General features: G+C 31.2%; 1 protein-coding gene across 20 annotated transcripts in view; it reads left to right on the forward strand.

Annotated features, from left to right (window-relative positions):
* Positions 1-16,675, forward strand: part of LOC145333015 (uncharacterized) — a 38,820-nt gene extending 22,145 nt beyond the window's left edge. For 4 of the 20 annotated variants that reach the window (XM_080178144.1, XM_080178149.1, XM_080178150.1 and 1 more), the window contains 19 exons: positions 149-202; positions 1,102-1,134; positions 1,583-1,615; positions 2,267-2,320; positions 3,784-3,837; positions 4,427-4,459; positions 6,360-6,411; positions 6,685-6,747; positions 6,858-6,918; positions 7,487-7,554; positions 7,888-8,007; positions 8,197-8,261; positions 11,253-11,328; positions 12,821-12,865; positions 12,955-13,080; positions 15,401-15,500; positions 15,696-15,754; positions 15,886-15,979; positions 16,542-16,675. In XM_080178144.1, coding sequence (XP_080034270.1) covers positions 149-202; positions 1,102-1,134; positions 1,583-1,615; positions 2,267-2,320; positions 3,784-3,837; positions 4,427-4,459; positions 6,360-6,411; positions 6,685-6,747; positions 6,858-6,918; positions 7,487-7,554; positions 7,888-8,007; positions 8,197-8,261; positions 11,253-11,328; positions 12,821-12,865; positions 12,955-13,080; positions 15,401-15,489 — 1,026 coding nt within the window. In that variant the 3' untranslated portion in view covers positions 15,490-15,500; positions 15,696-15,754; positions 15,886-15,979; positions 16,542-16,675. Of the gene's footprint in view, positions 1-148; positions 203-1,101; positions 1,135-1,582; positions 1,616-2,266; positions 2,321-3,783; positions 3,838-4,426; positions 4,460-6,359; positions 6,412-6,684; positions 6,748-6,857; positions 6,919-7,486; positions 7,555-7,887; positions 8,008-8,196; positions 8,262-11,252; positions 11,329-12,820; positions 12,866-12,954; positions 13,081-15,191; positions 15,367-15,400; positions 15,501-15,695; positions 15,755-15,885; positions 15,980-16,210; positions 16,258-16,541 lie in introns of those variants that run through there. The other 16 variants (XM_080178148.1, XM_080178152.1, XM_080178146.1 and 13 more) reach the window with 15 other exon arrangements.
* The last annotated feature ends 1,264 nt before the right edge of the window (positions 16,676-17,939 follow it).

Here is a 17,939-nt window from a genome sequence, read left to right on the forward strand (position 1 = left end):
GCAAAAAGCCTTGCAGGGTTTTGTCACCACAAGAATAGGCAAATAGTGCCAGAATACTATTTCCAATAAATTTTTTTATTACATCATTTTAAGTAAATTCGAATGATTGCAATTCCAGATTATACCATTTGTATTTTTCTTTTATTAGATTGAGAATGACAACTTAAAGAAAGAAATGGAGAACATGAGTACTAAACACCAGGTACAGACAAATTATTTTTGTGTAATTTTATGTTTTTGGAACTATAGTGTCAGCATTTAAGATTATTTTAGAATTTTTTCTAATTTTGGTGCTACCTAACCAACTTTGACTAGACACCACAACCGAGACAGATCACTTATTTAAAACACATAAAAATTGGCTGTAAAGGGTTAAATAGTGTAACATGACAACAAACGTTTATGCAATACAACAAATTTATTTTTGTCACATATAGAAATATGATAAATTATAAGATTATTCAAACTTATTTTTTAAATATTTTTTAAAAGTATGTATCTTTTATGTGTATGGTTTTAATTCTTTTCATTTTAATTAAATAAAAATTATGCAACTACATTGGAAATAAGTCACTTTGTGAAAACACTCTTTTTGGAATTGTAATGAACTGAAATAAAACAAGACTTCTAATTAGTTCAGACTTCAGAATTATATGTTTTATTTTAATGTTAGATTTTTCAATAAAATTAATTATTTTAGAAAAAAAAATATTTCCAATGAACATAGTAAGGTTTTTTATTTATTGTATCAATATAAAGTGAATTATATAAATTGGTCTAAAAGCCACAATATAACCCCGAGTAAAAAAGACCTTTTGCTCTGGTCAAAATGACGGGAGCAACAGTAAAAATTAATTTTTTATTCCCCCAAAAAAAGTTTATTGGGGACTTAATTCAAATTTGGGCTCTGCAGTCAGATTCTACTGGTGTCATAGTATATTTTTGATACATGATATAAAAATAGGTTAAAAACAGTTTAAGGGAGTAATAAGCGTTTAAAAAAAAAGTTTTCAAGGGACACCCTGTATATAATCTTTTATCTATCTTTTCTTATAAAAAAAAATATTTTTTTCTAATTATATTTGTTTCTTTTATTTTTAGGAAAAAATGACAAACATGGAGAAAACTATTCAGGTCTTAAATTAAATATCATATCTGTAATTATATTTTGATTAAAATTTCACCCCCCACAGTTTATGACTGTAAAAATCTAAATAGACCACTGATATTGAGCTAAACAAGATGTGAAGATTTCATTTCTGGCAACCAGAAAATCAAAAGAAATCTAATTTTTGTGAGGAAAAACCCTGCAAAAAGCCTTGCAGGGTTTTGTCACCACAAGAATAGGCAAATAGTGCCAGAATACTATTTCCAATAAATTTTTTTATTACATCATTTTAAGTAAATTCGAATGATTGCAATTCCAGATTATACCATTTGTATTTTTCTTTTATTAGATTGAGAACAACAACTTATCTTTTATCTATCTTTTCTTATAAAAAAAATATGTTAAGTGCCATAAAACCTGAGTGTTTAATTTTGGATATTTTTTTCTAATTATATTTGTTGCTTTTATTTTTAGGAAAAAATGACAAACATGGAGAAAACTATTCAGGTCTTAAATTAAATATTATATCTGTAATTATATTTTGATTAAAATTTCACCCCCCACAGTTTATGACTGTAAAAATCTAAATAGACCACTGATATTGAGCTAAACAAGATGTGAAGATTTCATTTCTGGCAACCAGAAAATCCAAAGAAATCTAATTTTTGTGAAGAAAAACCCTGCAAAAAGCCTTGCAGGGTTTTGTCACCACAAGAATAGGCAAATAGTGCCAGAATACTATTTCCAATAAATTTTTTTATTACATCATTTGGTATTATCCTCTTAGGAAATTTTTTTTCAATTTTGTAAATTTGAGTACCCCCCCCTCCCCTCCCCCCCCCAACAACGAATAACTCTGGCCGCAGCGCTCGGCTCCCTAGCATGCCTAGCCGCAGCGCTCGGCCCCTAGCCTGCCTAGCCGCAGCGCTTGGCCCCCTTGCCTGCCTAGCCGCAGCGCTCGGCTCCCTAGCCTATAACCTAACCTGACCTAAACTAAAATAGTTGTTCGTTGTCGGGGGGGGGGGGGGGGGCTTAAGGGGGGTACTCAAATTTTCAAAATTGAAAAAAAAATTTCCTAAGAGGAAAACGCCCATCATTTTATGTAAATTCGAATGATTGCAATTCCAGATTATACCATTTGTATTTTTCTTTTATTAGATTGAGAACGACAACTTAAAGAAAGAAATGGAGAACATGAGTACTAAACACCAGGTACAGACAAATTATTTTTGTTTAATTTTATGTTTTTGGAACTATAGTGTCAGCATGTATACTGACACCATTGAATAGTTAACCCTTTACAGATTGAGGGGGAAGGCTCTAAGCTGGACAAAAAATCGGTCAGTTAGCAGTCAAACTGTCAAATGGTCAAAACACCACTTTTCTCAGATGTTCATTGATGTCTAAGTATTTACCAAAAAAAATTTTAGGTCTCAACCTTATACACACACTAGTGGCTTCGCCCCTAGCCTCTAGGGGCTTTGCCCCAAGAGGTATAATTACATCTTCTATTACTTACCCAGCAGAACGAATCACAAATTTTCGCACCTACCCAGCAGGAAAACATTTTGCGATTAAATTCGCAAAATTCGTAAAATTCGTAAATTTTGTAAAATTTGTAAATTTTGTAAATTTTGTAAATTTTGTAAATTTCGTAAATTTTGTAAAATTCGTAAAATTCGTAAAATTCGTAAAATTCGTAAAATTCGTAAAATTCGTAAAATTTGTAAAATTTTTGTTTTTTGGGGGGGGGGGGTTGGGGGTGTCCCACCCCCAAGAAAATAGCTTAAAATCACCGCAGGACCAATAGGTATATACCCTGAAGAGTAGAATCCAATCGGTTCAGTGGTTACCGAGAACTTAAGCTTCAGACGGACAGACAGACGGACGGACGGACGGACAGACATCATTCTACTTTGTATTATAGACTAGCAGCTACACCCCTAGAAGCCTCTAGGGGCACCGGCACTGCACTGGTAGGAGAAGGAAAAGTCGACATCATCCTATTTTAAATTTGAGTTTCCAAAGAGTTATAAAAATAGTTTAAAACATTCCCAGGACCTATAAGAAGCTTCACTGTAAAGGAGAACAATATCGGTTCAGCGGTTAGCGGTTAGGATAAGTCATAATGTAGAAATTAAGATTTATTTAGAATTTTTTCTAATTTTGGTGCTACCTAACCAACTTTGACCAGACACCACAACCAACACAGACCAGATACCCTTATACGATCAACTCTTGCCGACATATTAATTTTAAACTTAAAAAGTCATAAAGTCACAGCTCTATATCTTATGCCCCCCCCCCCCCTGTAAGGGTTAAGCTGTTTGGCACCCATCTCATCCTAAAGTTTACAAAATAAATATTTTCTGCTAGGTTAGTCTAAATTCAATAAAATCAACCTCTTTTGCACTACCTCGTAGATTTTTTCCTTTCTATTTTGTGGAGTTTTCATCATTATCCCATAAAATGGTCAGAAGTAGGCTTCCAAATACTTTTTATTTTACTAAGATAGCTCAAATATTAAGGGAGTAATAAGCGTTTAAAAAAAACCAGTTTCCAAAGGACACCCTATATTATATACTATTTCTAATAAATTTTTTTATTACATCATTTTAAGTAAATTCGAATGATTGCAATTACAGATTATACCATTTGTATTTTTCTTTTATTAGATTGAGAACGACAACTTAAAGAAAGAAATGGAGAATATGAGTACTAAACACCAGGTACAGACAAATCATTTTTGTTTAATTTTATGTTTTTGGAACTATAGTGTCAGCATTTAAGATTTTTTTAGAATTTTTTCTAATTTTGGTGCTACCTAACCAACTTTGACCAGACACCACAACCGACACAGACCAGATATCCTTATACGATCAACTCTTGCCGACATATTATTACCAAACTTAAAAAGTCATAAAGTCACAGCTCTATATCTTATCCCCCCCCCCCCCCCCGATCTGTAAGGGTTAAGCTGTTTGGCACCCATCTCATCCTAAAGTTTACAAAACAAATATTTTCTGCTAGGTTAGTCTAAATTCAATAAAATCAACCTCTTTTGTACTACCTCGTAGATTTCTTCCTGTCTATTTTGTGGATTTTTCATCATTATCCCATAAAATGGTCAGAAGTAGGCTTCTAAATACTTTTTATTTTACTAAGATAGCTCAAATATTAAGGGAGTTTCCAAGGGACACCCTGTATATAATCTTTTATCTATCTTATTCTTATAAAAAAATCTGTAAAGTGCCAAAAAACCTGAGTGTTTAATTTTAGATATTTCTTTCTAATTATATCTGTTGGTTTTGTTTTTAGGAAAAAATGACAAACATGGAGAAATCTATTCAGGTCTTAAATTAAATATCATATCTGTAATTATATTTTGATTAAAATTTCACCCCACACAGTTTATTACTGTAATAATTTAACTAGACCACTGCCATTGAGCTAAACAAGATGTGTAGATTTCCTTTCTGGCAACCAGAAAATCCAAAGAAATCTAATTTTTGTGAAGAATAAGTTTGAAAATTTATGTTTATTTTATAATGTTCTTCATTTTTGCTGGTACACACTTCTAAAAACTAAGGAAATGATCTTTGGATTACCTGGGAACAATAGATTCTTAACTAATGAGGACTTACGTAAACTTAATAAATTTTCTCGTATTTATTCTAATCCGGTGGATAGGAACTGGTTCTCATTCATATAAAAAAACTATGTCTAGCCTTGTATTATAAACCGCTTTCTACGAATATAAAAATGTACAATCATAGAATTAAAACCAGTTTTTTTAGCCCATGCCTTCGGCACCTCAGGGCTAAAAAACTCAGTCAGAAACTGCTAAATTCTTGCACATTCCCTTTAATCCAGTACTCAAAGTCTGAGACTTCTCAAAATTGAATATTCAATCAATTTTCCCCTCCCTTACTCCCTTATAAACTGCTTTCTACGAATATAAAAATGTACAATCATAGAATTAAAACCAGTTTTTTTAGCCCATGCCTTCGGCACCTCAGGGCTAAAAAACTCAGTCAGAAACTGCTAAATTCTTGCACATTCCCTTTAATCCAGTACTCAAAGTCTGAGACTTCTCAAAATTGAATATTCAATCAATTTTCCCCTCCCTTACTCCCTGTAATAAACCCAATATCAACATTTTAATTTTACTATGTTGATTTCAAGAAAGGGTTAAACCAAAGCCCCCCCCCCCCTTACACACACACACGGGAACCCCCAGTCCCAACTTTGGACAAAAAACAGTTAACAGTCAAGAGTGTAGTAGTAGGATAAGGACAAAACAACATGTGAACTACTAACTACAGCTGGTCGGTTGTTACGCCAACCACAATCACTAATTGTGATTGGGAGGGGAAACTTCTTCCCCACCCTCGACGATATCTGTAAGAATCCAGTTAATGAATTCATGTTGCATATATTTTTCATTCAATACTAAGAAATAAATTTCAAGAACTTATCAATCATAACAAAGATATCTTAGTTAAAATTGTAATGGAACTTTTGATACAACTTTTGCTGTATCATCATTTCCACAGGGTTACCAGTGGGTACCCATATTTATCTTGGCAATATTGTATCATTAACATGTTGATTCTGAAATAAATATTATTATTATTATACATCAAACCACTTCTGGCAGTAAATTTTAGCTAATTTTACCAGTTGCTTTGATTAAGTCACAATTTTAACAAATTATTTGTTTTTTTATCATGAAAAAGTATAAGCTCCTTGAGGATGCAATTTTAACCTATTAGATTAGAAATTAACTCTTGCATCTTGTTTATGTGGTAATAATCATCCTTGTTGTCCATGCACCCAGCTAGACCTCCAATAGGATTCACATTTACAAGCCAGTTCACACATTCCCCCTCCAGTAGTTAATGTGTAATTCTTGCCATAGTTGGCCCCATCCAGCAAGGCTATCTGCAGCCATTTATATGTATGGTGGCTGCTCCTTTAATATTGTGTGTGCATAAATATACTGCATTTTATTATTGCTATTAAAGTAAAGATTCTCTGGAACTTAAGTCTGTCCATCCAGGTAGTGTTATACAAAATTTAGCTAGATGACAGTGGTCCAGTTAAAATTGGGAATTTTATGTTAATGAATGTGCACCCACCCCCCCACTGCAAAAAAAGGTGTATTCTTTGTTCTAAAAAACAAAAAATAGGGAAAACAAGTCAGAATTTTATCATAAAATTTTAATCTTTAAATGTATATATATCTTAGAGATTATCAGAACTTACTATTGGATTATCTGCGGAAGAGTATAATAAACTAAGTAAGTATTTTTTTTAACAAACCATTAAATTATTTATCTAAGAAAAAAAAATATTAAACAAAACTGCAAATGTAAATGGTCTTTTTTAATGCTTGATGCTTTAGTACACATTACTTGGAAAAGCAAAATATTAGATTATTCTTCCCCCACAATTTAATTTTCTAAGATTAAGAACAAAAACTTCCATTACCAATTTGTCCAAGTAAGCGATATTAAATTTTGAAAAATTAATTTATTACAAATAATTTTCTTTTATATTATTCAATGCCCTAGATGATGTAGTAAAGGCAATAGTAGCAAAATTATCAGGTGGTTGGATTAGAAATCACGATACAGGTAATAGTATTATACCACTATTTTCATCTAAAATTAACCACAAGCATTTTCAGGTGATCAAATAATATTGGTTTGTTAGTTGGTCCCGAATAATGAATTATCTTTTGTAGGATTTTCTTATATAATAATTGAGCAAGATTTGACATGGGATGAAGCAGGGAGTGCTTGCAGGTTATATTTTTTTCTTTATTTCACAGGTCTTTAAAAACTTATTAAGTTTTTTGTTATGATTAAAATCCACAAAAATATAGAAGGCTAGCTTTGATTATTACATTTATTGTTTTCTTTTTATATCCTTAAAGAATTCACAATCAGCTTAACCAACAGCTTAAGATGAAACCCTTGACTGTGGCATAACCTAAATTCCTAGATATGCCCTAAAGAGGCATAACTCATTACAATTCACACTTAACAAAATTTACAGCAAAAAATAGTTTTTCTACTGAAGGTGATTCTTTAAATAAAAATTTACAAGGTTATTGTTTATACAAAAAAAAATGTGAATAACTTTAGGTAGCAGGTCTCACATTTTCTGTTTGCCAACTGATAAAACTGCAATATAAAGTTCTAAAAGAAATCTGTGCACTACAAGTGCTAGAAAATTAAAATTTTTTCTTTGTTTTGAAGTGTCAAGTACTATTTCGGACAGAAATTGTGCTTCCAGTCATTTGGAAGCTATCTGCATTTAAAGTTATTAACCGTTTTCTTGTACTTAAGCTTCTCTTTATATTACATGAAGAAATAAGGACAAGAGAGCTGATTTGGCTTTTATAAGAAACCAACGAGAACAAGAATTCATCATAAGAAGTAAGTATGATTTGATAAACAATGATAGAATTGTTTTAGCAGCTTGAAACTTCAGTATCAAAACTAGACCTCTTATTTTCATTGTCCACATTCCCATTATGAAGTAGAGATTTTAGCTGCTTTTGTCTGTTTGGTGTTTTTAGTCTGATTTTCATTTGGTGCAGGTATGAGTAAACTGGTTTTAGGCAATCCTTTCTTCTAATTTAGGCCTTAGGTGGGTTGTTAATCTATTTATAAGCCTAGAACCTATGTTACATGAATATCTACCTTTTATTTATAAAAAAAATCAACATATTGCTTTTAATTTTGAGACATATTTGAATTTTTTTTTAGATTTTCTGCAGTCCAGATCTTGTTCTGGTTTGTACTGGTACAATAGTTGCGGGGTTTGGATTGGACTAAGAGATACTGTGGGAGATAATCAAAATTATGAATGGTCTGCTAAGTTTCCAGGTAAATAAAAGAACAACTGGAAATAAAATTAATAATCTCTCAATGAGTAATGTCTATTTAGAATTTTATTTCATATTTTAAATTTTTTTTTGTCAATTCATGTTCAAGCTTCAATAATCTTGCAAGTAGTAAATCTACTCTATGTGAATGTTTGTCAACAAGATATAAAAAGATTCTGTTCTATTCAAGTTACCTATACAAATTGGCTGCCTGGAGAACCTAATGTAAGGCAGGAAAGATGTGGAGCCCAACAAGTTAGAAATTTTATTATGTCTGTTGATAAACTGTCAGTCATTTTGATTGTCTAGCTGATGTCTTTTTTTGTTAGCAAAGCTGCTCTATAATTTGAAATGTCCGTCTGTCTTTAACGTTTTCGGGGAAACGTGATTTTCTCAGCTTCTATTCAAGATAGATTTTCAAGGTTTAAATAAAAATGTTTCATTAAGATTTGTTAATTACTTGAGGTGCTAGATTCCTAGACTTTTAAGTTTTTATGATTTTCTCTAATCCTATTCAAGATAGAAGAAGGCTGAAATTTTCATGGATTGAATATGTTCAAATTTTGCATACTAAAAAGTTTTATTGAGATTTGCTTATTGATTTCTATGTTTTCATGGTTTTCTCAACTCCTATTCAATATAGACGGCTGAAATAAATTCAGGGATTAAATTTTACATATTCCCTCCAAGTTTCATTCAGTTGGACAATAAATAAACCACTTTGGAGAATTAGTTTACACTTTTATCAGACTGTTTTTTAAGAAATATTGTACCTTTATTATTTACAAAGAAGGCGTCTTAACTTTTATTTTTATAGCTAGTTGGTGTTTTTAGTAAGTAGTAGATGTAAAATTTTCCATAGAATTTATATATTCAATCTTTTTTTTTTGTATACCTCTTATTTTTAAAGTACTTTAAGTTTTTTTTTTAAATTAAGTCGGTTTTAACCCATTAGTGCCGAGCGCCACTTTTATGGGCCGATCGAGCTGAAAGTTTCAGGGAAGCTTTATAATGGTCAAAACGGAATTCGTATTTTTTGTTTTGCTCTAGTGGCGTGCACAGGAAAGTTGCAAAAAAAACCGGTTCAGCTCGGCCATAAATACAAACCAGGCATTATTACCCGTTTTGGGTGGTTTCTGCCGGCGTTAAAACCCGGTTTTGCTGTAAAAACTCGGTTATTTCGACCAAAAATCGAAAAATGTAATTTTTGAACGCCAAAAGTGAGATGAACACTTTTTAGAACTTTGATACCATCCGAAATTGAAAACTACACAACCTCATGTAATCTATAGAGCTACAAGTAAAAAACGATAAAAAAATCATATAAAAAATAATAATTTGAATAAAACGAATTCACAAATAGATGTACTTGTCAATAAACATTAGATTTCACGAAAAGAATCAGTGACTTTACTATAAAAACAAAAAAAGTTAGAAGGGGTATTTTGAATTTTCATGATTTTCAAATTTTGTTGAGCTATACCGGCAAACGGAAGTAAGCTAAACTGCCTGCTCCAGGGGGAAATGAAAGCCAGGGTAGTAGAGGGGGGATTCATACTGAGAATGATGCAATTATGAAGCCGGAAACCGTTTTTTTTTTCATTTTTCGGAACTGGGTTTTAATGCCCGGTTCGGCACTAATGGGTTAAGGTACTAAAATGCAACAACAAAAAAAGAAGAAAATTGTCATTATGAAAAAATAGTAAGATCTTTAATTTGACACCTTACTTTTTAAATTCTGTTGAGTAATTATTGGAAAAATCTATTTTTTTTAAAATTTTGAACTTAAATATACAATTACACAGGCATAAGAAATACATGTTTTGGTATTATCCTCTTAGAATTTTTTTTTTTCAATTTTGAAAATTTGAGCACCACCTCCCCCCCCCCCCCCCCCCCCCCACAGCAAACTATGAACTCTGGCCACAGCGCTCGGCTCCCTTGCCTAAAACCTAACCTAACCTAAAATAGTTGTTCATTGTTGTTGGGGGGGGGGGGGGGGGGGGGAGGAGTTCTCAAATTTTCAAAATTGAAAAAAAATTTCTAAGAGGATAATGCTGATGTTTTATATACTTTTAGAATGAGAAAAATATTACAAATCCATTCTAAGCAAAATAGTAAATAAACTACAATAATAGAAATTATATGAAAATATTATATTACATTATACAGGCAGCCATCTTAATTCATTGTTTTGGGGTAAAAATGGGAAGGGGGTAAAGAGGGGACGAAATAAGTGTTGCCTGTACAACATAATATGTTAGGCCACTTTTGTTTTTTTTACTTTTTTTCAATTTTGCTTACAATGGATTCATAATATTTTTCTGCTTCTAAAGGTATATATGAACCCATATTTTTTATGTCTGTGATAGAATATATTTACGTCCAAAGTTTTGATTAAACCAACATTTAAAAAATCGATTTTTTCAATAATTACCTGACAGAATTCAAAAAGTAAGGAGTCAAATTAAAGATCTTACTATTTTTGTTTATAATGGCAATTTTCTTCTCTTTTTTTGTTGCGTTTTAGTACCTTAAAGCTGACTTCATTTTTTTAAAACTTAAATTACTTAAAAAATAAGAGGTCTACAAAAAAAATGATTGCATATCTAAATTCTATGGAAAATTTTACATCTACTACCTACTAAAAACACTGACTAGCTATAAAAATAAAAGTTAAGACACCTTCTTTGTAATTAAAGGTGGGCGAGAGATGGGCCATCTAAAGTTACTTGGATATTAATAAAAAAAACTGTTTCTAGCTTTGTTATTGTATTTGGTTTTCAATAAAAAATATTGCTTATTTATAAATTTCTAAGTAACTTTACATTGGTTTAAAGCTAGAATTATGTTAAAAGTCAGCTTAACCATTAGGAAAAATAGAGAACTATGTCAAAAAGTTTAGTTTTAGCTATAGAAGGAAAAAAAGACAATTAATTGCACATTTATATAGTCTGGAAATTTTTTCCCCAATCTTGGACTTAGTAAAAATCGGTGGAAAGAGCCGTTTTTAAAGGAAACGAGAGACAGTTTTGCCCTATATTTGAGATTATATGAATGAGATGTAATAAGGTTTGATAATTTGATGAGAAATTTTCTCATTCACAGTCCCTTTAAAAGATGATAAATTGATTTACCTTTTCAAAAAAAAATACCCCTGTATAGGTTGAATTTATTTGTATACATGCATTTTCCTTTTCCTCCCTGAAATAAATGTATTATTTGGATCATGGAAATATTTTTTAGACTGTAAGCCCTTACAAATGGTGGGACGCCCCTTGTTCGGCTAAAAGACCTGTACTGTGTGTTAAAACTGGTAAAAAAGGATCAAGAAATATGGATTTAATAATCTAAAAAATCTAAAAAAATATTTAACTCTTTTATATGTTTAAATATTATTTTTTTGTAGCATTTCTCACAAATCCACAGACATGTTGAGTTGAATAAGATATATAAGCTGGGAAGAATTTTAATGTTAGAGGGAGATTTGAAATCTGCATCAAATTTTAAGGATTTTTTATAAAATTAGTTTTTTTGTATAATTCTTTATCTAAAAGCGGAAATACAATTCTAGTTATTTAATTTTGACATCTGTGATTAAATTGAAAATTATCTGCGCTCTGATCGGAGGAGCTTATGTGTCGCACATCATTCAACCAATTAGAGCGCAGGTAGTTTCCAATCCTTCTATCCTATTGGTCAAAATTTATGAACTTAAATTGTATTTCCGCTTTTAGATAAAGAATTATACAAAAAACTTATTTTATAAAAAATCCTTAAAATTCTTACCATCACCCAAAATCAAAAGTACACCAGATAAAAACAATGAATCATGATAAAAATACATGTGAACAATGCACTGGCTTTGTCTCAACAATGTCTATTCAAATAAGTAACATTTTCCCAATTATTAAGAAAAAAATGTTTAAATCAAAATAAACTATCTATCTTCCATAAAAAAGATAAATCAAACATTTCAGTAAATATCCAATCTTTAATTTCTAGGGGCAATTTATCTTGGCATGCTGCCAGGGTGACTGTACCTTCCCAAAAACTAGTTAAAAACCTTACCAGGACCTATTTGAACTACACTTTAAAGGAGAATCATTTGGGTTCATCAGTTAACAAGACTTGTGAGTTGATTACTGTGTTTTATGTAGTATTTTAGGAATGAGATACTACTAAATATCTAGTAGTACTTCATTATTAGGTAGGTACTTCTTTACATTATTAATTTACCCCCCTTAAAAAATTGTACCCCAGGGGTTATTCTTTTTACGAAGGTAATTATTCCCCCCAACAGATTTCATGGGGATTTTGAAGTTGCATATATAACAAGAGTATGATTTTCAAGTCTTGATATTTTTAAACTACGTGGTAGAAATTAAAATATTTTCAAACATTTGTCCTATACATAAACTTTAAACCATTGCATTCAATTCAAGTTCAAATGCATTTACTCTTTTTTTTTAGATCTAGATTTCTTATCTTTAGATTTCTCAAGTAGTATGTTTTATTTATTAATATTTTGCAAAAAAATTATTATACAAAATTAATGATATTTCTTAAGATACGCTGTTTGAGCTGTTTAATTGTTCACACTTAATTGGTTTTCCTAAATATGTAATTATTTTATATTGAAAGATTTTTAGCAGTTATTATAAGTCTAGATTTATAGTTCAAGTCATATTGTTTTCAAGAAAAAAGTACCTAATAAAAAGCCCTTTAGTAAATTAAAACCATTAATCACAAACTGAAGTGTACAAAAACAGATGATTGGGGTTGAAAATCCTTGAAATCTATATTTTTTGTTTAAGAAAATTCTTGTCTTGAAGGGTGGTCTCATTATCCTCCAACAGGTAAAGTAATGCCTTCCATCACAAAAACCCATAAATAAAACTCTATTGATTTGAATAAAAACCTAATCTAATTTATTTTAACCACACAGGTTCCTGTTTCAAAACTTTAGATGAAAAATTGTACTGGGAAGAAGCCAAAACTACGTGTGCTGCGATGGCCAGGGGTTCAAGCCTTGCCAAAATAACTACAAGAGAAGAAAACAATTTTGTTGTAGGTTAGTATTTAAGACTAAGTAATAAAAGTAGAGAAGGACGCAATTATAAAAAAATATCAAGTTACAAACATAAAGGCCAATTAATGAAATCATCATTACCATACGTATGTTTAAAATCATTCAAAACGGTTATTATTTGTAAAAAAAATCTTATTGTCCTTCCACCTATTACCCACAAAAGTTTTTAAAATCGGAGCAAAAACATACTAAAAAAAGCTTTTTTCATTTATAAAAAAAAAATTTGATTTTGATACTAGTCCCAATAATCATGTTTCTCTAGGGTGCTTTTACTTTTACCACTAGCAAAAATACAGCCACAGTGTTTTGGATGTGTTTTGTTTATGGCATTATGCTGACAAAAATACACCTATTTTTATATTACTATTAAGTATTTTAAACAAGTTGTTGTAAATTATAACTATAAATACTTATAGTTAAAGTAATCTACACAACAATAATTCTAAACTAAGATTGTAATATGCCGTGGTATGATATGAAAAATGACTGGTCTTTAAAATGCTCCTGCCTCCCCTATAAGGAAGTTGTAAACCTATTTTTTTGTGTGTGCTCTATATGTGTGTCTTTTTGTGTGTGTATATATATGTATGTTTGTGTTTGTGTTGGTCAATTAAATCAAAGAAGAATTCCACAGAATTTGTATTTTCAGTGAATTTTACTTAAGGGAAAAAATCAGAGTGTTGAGTTCTCGATGCATACTTTTTAGGCTCAAATGACTTGTATGAGATCTTGGAAGCTGGTTAAGGTGTCTACAGAAGCATACTTTTATGCTTAACCCCTTACAGTCGGGCCCCTTGCCGCACCTTAATCAGCTTATTATCTCAGTTTCTATTAGAGCTAGAGGGCTAAAAAAATTTGTGCAAGTCCCCTGTGTTATGATGAATTTCCGACCTTAAGTAAGTCAAGGTCAATTTTCGCTTCCTTCACCCTTTTATTTAACAACCTTTGTTTTTAGGTCCTTTTTTACTTATAAATTTCAAACTGCTGTAATTTTTTTTATTTTTTTGCAGAAAATGTTTATCTTTAGGTAAATTTTATATTTGAAATATCAAAATATAATTTCAGCGGCCGCAGCTGTACTTGGCAGCTGCCAGCCGCCGCAGTCGGCGGTCGGCGGGAAAACGGCGGCGGATCTTTATGAAATTTATGAAATAATACATTATGTAGACATGTAAGATAAGCTTAAGTTTGAAATTTGAAGTCTCTAAGTCAAAAATTGCGGCCACAGGAGCCTTTTAAAGATTTCTGGAGACCTGGAGGATCAGGACCTGCAGGATCATACCTGGAACCTAAAATTGACTTGAACACCTGTATTTAATATGAGGATGTACTACTAGAGGATATTTTAGTATTTTGGTAAAATAAAATGCTTTGCTTAAGTCAAAAAAAATATTTTTGCTCTTTACCTGGATGACCCTGCCAGGTTTGCTGGCATCCTTTGCCCGCCAGGATAGAGATATTCAAAAAATTTCAATTCTCAGTTATGTCTCATACCCACACTCAAAAAGTCAAGCAGTTTGGGCTCTTTATCTTTCACACACAGAAAATGAGATAGAAAAAACCGTTGAACGCCCCCCCCCCCGACCGTTAAGGGTTAAGATAAAAATCTAAAAAAAAACTTAAGCTAAAATCAATTTTGCTATGTAAATTTTTTTTTTAAATACTTCATGGACTTTTTGACGCCTTCAATATCTTCTTTTATAGCCTGCCGATTGTTGGTAAATATTCTTTTCTTAGGACAATATAACCTGAATTAAGTTTGTCCCTTAGACTGTATCTCACTTTGCATTATTGACTTAGCTTTGGCTCTTTGAAAAATTGATATTTGACCCTTATTAAAGTATTAAGATATACTTGTAGAGTTGCTATGATTTAAAAAATAATTGAAGAATTAAGATATACATTGGGAGTTCCTACGATTTTCAATTAAATTAATAAATTAGATAAAATGTATTTATGTATAATATGTGTAATGGTATAGTGCTACAACATTGAAGTGGATTTATACATATTTTTTGTATATGTAATATATGTATAAAATATTATAAATAAATGAGTATAAATTTAATAGATGTATTTTTGTCAATATTTAGGTGTATAATTGACAGCAAAACTGTGAATATGACAGTGCAATAACTGTATTTTTATCATACCCCCTAAAAGTGAAGGTGAGAATTTGACAGTAAAACTGTGTTTATGTCAGTCAAATCACTGTGTTTATGACAGTATATAACTGTATTTTTGCTAGTGGTAAATCTGCCATGTACCCGTTTCTCTCAAACAGATTTTAATTCATATTTAGATCTCATGAAAAAAAATGATAAGAATGAAAGAGTTGGATATTGGATGGGAGCCAACGACGTAGGTAGAGAGATTCTTTGTTTGGCTTGATGGATTTAAAGGTAAATTTACCAATTAATAATTATAATGTGAATATAATATATACTTACTGAAATGGTTCTAAGCTATTTTAATGGAGGCTAAAACACATTTAAAACCAAAAAAACGCCTTGCCTAACTAATGATAATAGTGTTTCTCAATAAAGACTACTAAAGATAAGATGATTATCTAAACTTTAAAAATGACTTCTTTTCAGTTGTTCCTTATTGGAAGAGGGGTGAACCAAATGGTGGTAAGAATGAAAACTGTATCCATGTAAGGCTCTTTTTTGTTAATTGTGATAAATATATTTATCCACATTGATCTATCATGAATTTTTAGAAGATTTTTTAGAATGATAATTTATTATTATATCACAAATTAATTGATTTACTATTTATGTACAGTGGTTTAAAGAGCATAACTATGGGTGGAATGATGCAAGTTGTAAGTTGGACTATAGAGGACAAAGAGGGATGTCAGCTGTTTGTAAGATGCCAGGTAATTTTCTAAGCTGCTAACCTCTAAACTAGTATCTTCAGCTTTTAAAAAAAACTTTATCCCGGATTTTTATTCATTTCAGGGTTTTTGTTTCATTTCTATAATTTTATTTCTTTGAAAACATACAGACTGACCAAAAAAGTTTTTTTTTTAGGTTCTAAGCTTTCTAATGCATGCTATTCATAGTATTTTTTATGAATAATGACTTGTTTATTTGTATATTTTTTGCAGGATAACCAATGTGAAATCTTTTTCGCCCCTTTCTTCCAAGAAGGAACGTTCCAGATTTTTTTTGATTTTTCTCAAAGCTATATATGTATCTATCATAATCTGTAATATTCTCATAAAGCCCTTTACTCAATACTCATATTCAGCGACATATGCAAGTTAGTTATTAATTACTCTTGTGTAACAAGGACGGGCGTTACTCAGTTTAACAGTAGAGAAGCTAATGGTGGTGGGGGGGGGGGGGAATCATCAACAAAATAAATCTTTCAGTCTTTCTTATTATAGGTACGTTCGCAACAATACATTGAGTTTTATTCAATATTTTTCATTTCAGCATTGTAATGTGGATACAAAGTTGAAACCAGAAACTGACCTTCGACCTGCTTAATGGAAAATAATACTGTACTTATATTTTCAATTTAATTTTGTTTTCAAATATTAATGTAAATAAAAATGCCTGTTGTTTAATCATTTATTTTTTTGAAAAGAAATCAAAGCTTTTCTCTGATTAGGGTTAGTCCGTCCGTAACGGTTAGACCTTTTTGGTTAATTTAGACATGTTATCATTGACCTATCAATTTCATGATAATTAAAATAACAGAGTAGGTGCAATTTAGAAAGAGAAGCAACTCTATAATTACAAGGGCAATTCTAACATCAGCATGTTTTAAATGAACGTACAGACTTTCTGTTAGTGATTATATAGGGTGTTTTTAGATAAATGCTATTTTTAAAAACTTAATTATCCATAGAAAAAAAAACAATTATACAAAATGCTTTATATATTTGGAAAACATGTTTTTGGACATTTATGTTTCAACTATTCTTCTGAAACACCCTGTATCCTAAATCGGCCCTAACTGGTACAGGAATCATCATGCGAATTTTGAAATCAATTGGACAATTCTAACATCAGCATGTTTTAAATAGACGTACGGGCTTTCTGTTAACGATAGAGTTGCTACGTGTCTTAAATAGTCCCTAACTGTTACAGGAGTCATCATGCAAAGTTTGAAATCAATAGGACAAAATTATAACATGTCAAAATTAACGAAAAGAGCTTATGGAAGGACGTACGGAACTACCCTATTAGTTGAGAAGCTTCGCTTTTAATTTTTTTAAGGAGAAAGTATAACCAGTATTAGATTTGTAGATTACAATAATTCTCTTTTTCGAGTGACCAAAAATTTAACTAAAACAATGAAAAAAAGGATGACAATATCCATAAAGGCGAACTCTAAAATCTGACGGTAGTGGAGATAACCTCCCCCAAAATAGTTAAAAACCTTCCCTGGACCTATGAGAAGCTTCACTCTAAAGGAGAACCATATCGGTGCAGTGGTTATCGTATTACTTTGTATTATAGACTAGAGGCTGCGCCCTTAGCATTTAGGGGCTCTGTATTTCAAGAGCTAGAAATGGCAAAAGATGACCTTAAACCATCCCAAGACATAAGTCCGGAAAAAAATAGCCTAAAACCATCCTGGGACATATTTGAAGATTCCTTGAAAAGGAGAACTAAATTGTTTCAGCGGTTTAGTGAGATCCTTCGTTACAGAGAAAAAAAGCTTATTATAATATTATGATGGGAATTAAGTACAAAATGATTAATGAGTTGCTGCGCTTTCATAATTGTACCCGACAGTTACAGGAATGATTATTGAAACAATGGAGATTTTTTCATTACTTGCAGAGAGAGAGGGGACAATGGGCTATTTATTACACTAGTCCC

Source organism: Acartia tonsa, chromosome 12 (genome assembly GCF_053477335.1).
Source record: "Acartia tonsa isolate MP-2025a chromosome 12, ASM5347733v1, whole genome shotgun sequence".
NCBI lineage: Eukaryota > Metazoa > Arthropoda > Copepoda > Calanoida > Acartiidae > Acartia > Acartia tonsa.